Raw genomic sequence first — 7,481 nt, 5'->3', positions numbered from 1 at the left:
CACCTAATATAGCTTCAACAAATGAATAAGGAATCAGAGGTATAGCAAAAAGTAAGTGTCCAAGTAATGAGGTACGAAGGAAGGATCTCACCAGCAAAAGTAGGAAGCCAAAATCTCCATGCATGCCAGAGCTAACCCTAAACATCGCTGCTCCCATCTCTATAATATATATATATATATATATATATATAATCTTCGCATCCGTGTAAATGAAAATTCTGTCTAATAAATGTAAACAGAAATTCTTCTAATAAATGTTTTTTTTTGTTCTTGTTCCCGCTAAATTTCAACGCACTGATGTTTTTTCTATCATCTGCAAAAAAAATATGTTATGTTTTGTTCTTGTTCCTGCTAAATTTCAATGCACTGATGTTTTTTCTATCATCTGCAAAAAAAAATTCAGAATAGAAGCTGATCTTTGCTTTCAAGGATGGCTGGAATCTTGCACTTAACAAGGAAAGGGCATCTCAAGGTGGCATCATAGAATTTGACTTGAACTTTGGTCAAGTCGACGTGGACTATGAGGGTCCCCTAATGTGGTCAGTCATCGAGAGAAAGAAGGGCTATTGTCGCTGTTAAATATCAACACTAAAGAGGATTCCTCGCTGAAGAGAAAGAAAATGATAGCGTAGCAAAACTCGATGGAAGGGACTAGTCGCCTACCGTCCAAGATAATTATGTTAATAGGACAACTAGTTAGTGTTAATGATGAGAGAATGCTGGATGCACCACTTAGAAAAACACAACATCCAAAAGCTAATCGTCGGAAGCACAGAGCCTTCTTAAGGAAGAAAAGAGATGTCTGGAAGAGGGAAAAAACTTACTGACCCCAATTCCTGAGGGGAAAATCTATGATCCTTGCATGAGATAGACTTCCTTCGTTTGCCTACCATAGAGGACGAGTCCAAGTTTGCTATAAAGTCGACATTACTGGTAATTTCAGATGAGCTTTGTGCAGGTTGCCTGATGTGCAACTCCAAGATCCCCAGACAAACACCAGACATAGGAGCATTTGTGGAATGACCAGAATGTAACGTCCTCCACTTAGAGCGTTATAGCACTCTGGAGGAGTACACATCTACAGACAGTGGATTTCAGACTATCGAGTGCTAGATTGGAGAATCATACATCTCATTGGATACAGAGACAGCACAGGCATAGATTCCTACGGGTATTGAAGTGAGGGAGTGGCCTCGACGGTCGTAGAGGGTTACCATGGCAGAATTGGATAAGATGAGCAACTTAAAGATGAGAGAATTTAAATTCTACAAAGAAATTTAGGGAAATTTTGTCAATATACTGGAAGGTCTGGAGTTGTACACCAGTGTCTTTTCTGAAAGTGAAGAAAGAAGCATTCTTGACTACGTATTCGATCTGAGAGACAGAGGTCGAGGTGGTTTTCTAATGGAAAGAACTTATTCAACACCACATAAGTGGATGCGTCAAAAAGGCAGGATAACCATCCAATGTGGTTGTTGCTAGAATTTCACCAGGAATAGGTAAGGGAACCTCCCGGCGATCTTCAGACACGACAAGGTGGATACATTGCCTCCCACAATAAAGTGGATGATAAAAAGGGTGGTCAAATGGAGCATGCTGCAAACGAACTGCATTCCAAACAGTTGTATGATCAACATTTATGAAGAGGGAGACAACATTCCCTCACATATAGATCAGCACAATTTTGTCAAACATTTCTGAACAGTCTCATTCATGAGTAAAAGCGACATTTTGTTCGGAAAAGAAATCGATGTTGTCGGACCCAAAGAGTTTAGAGGATCAGTTGCAATTCCGCTGTCGATATGTTCGGTACTAATTTTGAAGGGAAACAGAGCCGATCTAGCAAAGCACTGCATCCCTGGATTGCCACGACACAGAGTTTCCATTACATTGAGAAGGATGGATGACAACAAGATGCCATATGGATTCCGATTATATCCAGAATTGAAGGAACCACAGTCATACGAGCTATTAGATGATTGTACCTCTAATAACACGTAAAGAGAAATTCTTGCCCTAGAGTGTGGCTTAGTAGGTTAGCTTGATCAGGAGCTCATCCCACAGAGGACAGACAAACAGCTTTTTTTCACATTTTGTACTGCGTCAGAGCAGCATATATGATATGTACTCAGCATATGATGTTTCAGATGTATTCAACATGATTGGCTCTTTTAATGCTTTCAGCATGTACTCAGTCTATAATATCTGTTTGAAGCATATTAATGAAGTTTTCTTTCAGATTTCAACATATTTATCAAATTGCCCTTTTGTGCGATGGATAAAAAGCCGCAAAACCATACGTTGGTTCTAAATTACGATGAACAAAAAACAAAACAATAAAAAAATTGATGATAAAAAAATTTAAATAAAATATCCTTTTGAAAAAATCAACCAACAAAAATTAAATTTTGAAAACATATTTTGATAATTAAATTTGATAAAGACAATAAGAAAAGAAAATGAATTTTCTTGAATATGTTTCTCTCGAGTTCAAGGTTTCTTTCTCTTTGCTTGTGTAGCATGACTATCCTTGTCTACATCAACTCCTCCACATTCTCACATAGTGTTTTACGCCTCACAGATTTCTTCAATCTTTCTGCTCCACTACTTTTCCTTACTTTCAAGGTAGGCTTAAACGTCATATTCCCATCTTTTCACTTTTGGAGTAGGCTTTGATGCCCTATTCCCATCTTTACAGTTTTGGGGTAGGCTTAGATGTCCTATTCCCATCTCTACACTTTCAGAGTAGGCTTTGACTCCCTACTCCCATCTTTACACTTTTGGGGTAGGCTTAGACGTCCTATTCCCATCTACACTTTTGGGGTAGGCTTAGACGTTCTATTCTTATCTACACTTTATGGGTAGGCTTAGACGTCCTATTCTCATTTACATCTTTGGGTTAGGCTTAGACGTCCTATTCCCATCCTTATTTTCGGGGGAGGGTTAAATATCTCATTCCCATTTACACCTTCAAGATAGGTTTAGAGTTCATATTCTCATCCTGACTTTTGGGGTTTGCTCAGACGTCCTATTTTCATCTCCACCATCAGAGTAGGCTTGGACGCACTATTCCCATCTCCACCTTCGGGGTAGACTCAGACGTCTTATTCCCATCTCCACCTTTAGGGTAGGCTTAGACATTCTATTCTCATTCTTAACATCAGGGTAGGCTTTAAAGCCATTCCCATCCTCACATTAGAGGTAGGCTTAAACATCCTATTCCCATCTGCACTTTCAGGGTAGGCTTAGACATCCTATTCCCATCCGCACTTTTGGGGCAGGCTTAGACGTCATATTCCTATCCTTACTATCGGGTAGGCTTAGACATCCTATTCCCATCCTCACATTTGGGGTAGGCTAAACGTCTTATTCCCATACTCACATTTGGGGTAGGCTTAGACGTCCTATTTCCATCCTCACTTTCGGGGCAGGCTTACACATCATATTCCCATACTTACTTTCGAGTTAGGCTCAGACGTCCTATTCCCATCTCCACCATCGGAGTAGGCTTGGATGCTCTATTCCCATGATTATGTTTTTGGGGTAGTCTTAGACGCCCTATTCCCATCTTTGCATTTGGAGTAGGCTCAGACGTCCTATTCCCATCTCCACCTTCAGAGTAGGCTTAGACGTCCTATTCCCATCCTCACTTTTGGTGTAGGCCCTGACGCCCTATTCCCTTTTTTTGCGCTTGTGTTTTCCACTCAATCCTGTTTCCTTGTGCATAATTTTACTTTCTTAAAATTTTAAATTAAAATCCAAACTTTCTTTGATATATTAAATTTGAATCGAGTTTTCGTTAGGACTACCAGTTTGCCTGAAGATTGCCCCTGAAACCTACTTTCTTTTCCCCCATCGAGAGTATCTTTTACTCCATAGTAGAAACAACTGTCACTCAATTCCACACTTCATTCTAGGTTTATTGACTTAGAAGCTTGTGTTGGTTTTGTTCATCTCATCGGTCAACGCAAATACGTGCAATGTGCTTGTTTGGCACACCACACATATTAGGGGTCCATTTGTTGACCTCACTTTGGTTGAGGACCAGTTTTTCCTCTTTAGTAGCCTAGAGTGTAGCCATAGGACTTTTTTGTTGACTATTCCTAGAGGACTAGAAAAGAACCCTCACCATTAGAAATTCTAAACTCTTCTCTGCTCAACTTGAAGTTCCACATATTGGTCATGACCTCTAGCACTTGGTAGGTGGGGTCAATATGGGGGAGCTCAAGAGGTGTCCCCATAGGATTGGCCCGCGGGTTGACCCTGGGTGCTGGTCTAAAGCTAGTCTACTCACTTACACTTACTTTCACTCACATTCACTCACAACCCTAAACCCAAGCTTGTTGAATTTGATCCCTTGAACTTTTGGAAAACTCATGTAGATGGTCCCCTAGAGCCACTAACCCTAGGCTAGTGTCTAGCCATGACCAATACATAGAGGACCCAAATGGAGATTCCATTGGTCTATGGCTCAATAAAGGTGGTTGGCACCCCACTTTCACCAAAATACCAAACTTAGCCTTTTGCCCCAAAATCTACCCAACTTACTAAAATACCCCCAAACCCCAAATTTGAATAAAATTATAAAAAATACCCAAACTACCCAAGTTTGTCCAAAAATCATCTCAAACCATTTGAAACTACCTAAATTGCCCAAAACTTCCCAAATTTGCCAAAATTGTCAAAGTACCATTTAATTTGTTTGCCCAAAACTTCCCAAATTTGCCAAAATTGTCAATGTACCATTTAATTTGTCAAAATTACAAAAATACCCATAGTGGCCCAAACTTTCCCAAAACCCTCAAAATGATCTCAAATGTCCCTAAAACCAATTGGGACCTTCAATTAAACCTAATTTGATTAATTTGACCAACTTTGACCAAAAGCCCCAAATTGCTCTTAAACGCTCAATTTTCCCAAATTCACCCTAGATGTCCATAAATTTGACCCCAATTTCCGCCCAATTTCAATTCTAAATTAAAATTCATCATGATAAAACTCAATTCAAATAAAATCCAGGTCCAATTGACCTAAATTTGAGTCCAATTTTAACCCAAATCAAAAAGCCCCAATTTGGCCTAAAACCAAAATCCCACACAATTGAACCCGTAAATCTTCCCAATTGCCCTAACTATGCATTATAAACTCTTTGAAACATCTCCACACACCAAATTAAACCCCCATTTAACCTTCTTCAAGCTTCAATTTCACACAATTTCAACCCAAATCCAAAATTCCTAAATTTGCCCCAATTTAGCCATGTGTCAAAATTCCACCAAATTGAATGCCCAACTCCTAAAATTGGCTCCAAATTAATGTTGATAACTCTTCATAACATTCCTCTAGACCATTTTGAATTCTCAATTTGAACTTAAGCCAACTCTAACCTAACCTAAACCCAAGTCTAACCCAACATCCCCAAATAGATCAAATGCCCAAAATCCCTCAAATTGAACCTCCAAATCAATTCAAAAACACACCAAATCTGTTATAAACCCCTCATAAAAATCATCCACACAAAATTTATCAATTATTTGGGCTCAATGTCATGGCTAGCCTAACTCAAAAAAAACTTCAAGATAATCTAACCCAAATTGAACCCATGCACCAAAATTGACCATGCCATGCCAAAGTGACCAAAGTAATGACACCATGATGCATAAAAAATATATATATTTTTAGACCTATATTTTATACTTATTTTTAATGATATTGCGCTTTAAAGGAAGGTATTTTTCATGTTATATTGCAGGTTTTTTATTTTTAGGACTTGAAGCAAAAAGGAATAAAAAAGGATGGAATTTGGAGTTAAAATGGTGTTTTTGAAAAAATACTCAATGTCGACGATGCCAGGAGAAGCGCCGACAGCTCCATTTGACAAAGAACAATGAATTAATTCACAAGCCACTAGTGCCGATCGCGCCAATGTCAGTCTCAGAATGGGCATCAACTAAGCGAATGTCAGTGTAAGACCAATTTTTAGAAGATTCGATGAATTTGGATGCTTTTTGAAGAGTTTTTGGATGCACCTATTGAAAAACTGACATTAGGCTCTATTTAAAGCAAAATTTGATCAGAAATATCTCTCTTCCGCCCCCCAACCACTTTGAGTCCATTAGTCATTTATTTATTTAGAGTTTTGAGTTTTGTGGTGAGTTTAAGTGTGAATTCTTTTTTAAGTGTTATTTGAGAGGGAGATAAGTGAGAGATTTCTTCTTCCTTACATCTTAAAAGAGAGAATCAAGAGTATTATAAAGGGAGAAAGAGTCCAAGAGAGGCTACAAGGAATTTGCTTTGAGAAAGAGTTTCAGATAAGTGTTGTTTGTTTATTATTGTTGTATGAACTTTCTTTTATATAAGAAATTTGTGTTTTGTTGTATCTTTCTCTTGAAGTCTGAATAGTTTTCTTTATTTTTCTCCTACTCTAAGATGTTGTGAAATGAAGAGATAATTTGAATGTGACAATTTTAAATATAAAATAAATTGTGATGGTTTTTCAACTCCGTTCTTAATTTACTTTTTGATCTGACCAATTGAAATGTCAAAATATGTTATGAAACATATGAATTGGGAAATGGAGTATAAGTTATATAATGGAGTGAGAATCACATTTAACTCCATGGAGCAGTATTTTGTTCATGGAATTAAGTACAAATAAATAGGGAAATATACATTGTTGATCGTAGAATTGAATATTTTAGGATGAGAGACTAAAATCCTTAATTTTTTCTTAGTTTTTAAGAACTAAAGCAAGTGTTAGCCTTCAAGGGAAGGGAAGGGGAGCTCTAGAGTGAGAGCCAGTATCCTCCTAGCCTAACCACGGATTTAGGGACTAAACCTGAGATTAGCCAATGATTCTCTATAACACTGAATCGGGGTAAAGATATAAATTGCTCTTATTTAGCACAATACAGATTTAAACCATTTATCTCATCTCATTTTACCAAAAACTCATTATAGTGGGAAAGATGTTATTTTGTATTAGATAACTTCATCACATAAACATGTTTGGTAGTTACTGTTTAAACTTTGCATTTCAGCTTTGCTAGTAGTTAATAATTTAGTTCTGATAGTACATCAAATATTTGAAATTAGTGACAATAATTTTATTTTATTGTTGTGAATTTCCTAGTTAATTTATCACTTCAAATTTAAACCTTCCTTGTGGGATCGATATTTGGGGCTTAAAGAGAAAGTCTTATATTACTTGACAATGATATGTACACTTGCATAGAATCCCTACATAAATTGCTTAAATTTCTTATTAATAAAACAACGCATCAAGTTTTTAGCACCGTTGAAAAGCAGATTCAACTTTATATATTTTACACAATTGTATCATCGGGATCAAGTTTTTGGCGCCGTTGTCGGGAAAGGTAACGGTAAATTAAATAGATTTAGTAAATTAGAAAATTTAGCGATAAATGTAAAATATAAAAAGTAATAAATAATAAAACCAAAAAGCCAATATATATATATAT

At 37.2% G+C, this 7,481-nt stretch overlaps 1 protein-coding gene across 1 annotated transcript in view; it reads left to right on the top strand.

Moving 5' to 3' along the window:
• The first annotated feature begins 1,713 nt into the window (after positions 1-1,713).
• The window catches only part of LOC110039033 (calmodulin-binding transcription activator 5-like), a 141,514-nt gene continuing 135,746 nt past the window's right edge, over positions 1,714-7,481 (top strand). The window contains exon 1 of the mRNA XM_020743977.1: positions 1,714-1,981. Within this exon, the coding sequence (XP_020599636.1) occupies positions 1,714-1,981 (268 nt within the window). The remainder of the gene's footprint in view (positions 1,982-7,481) is intronic.

This window comes from Phalaenopsis equestris, unplaced genomic scaffold (genome assembly GCF_001263595.1).
Source record: "Phalaenopsis equestris unplaced genomic scaffold, ASM126359v1 Scaffold234903, whole genome shotgun sequence".
NCBI classification, from domain to species: domain Eukaryota; kingdom Viridiplantae; phylum Streptophyta; class Magnoliopsida; order Asparagales; family Orchidaceae; genus Phalaenopsis; species Phalaenopsis equestris.
This window is presented reverse-complemented; position numbering and strand designations above follow the sequence as displayed.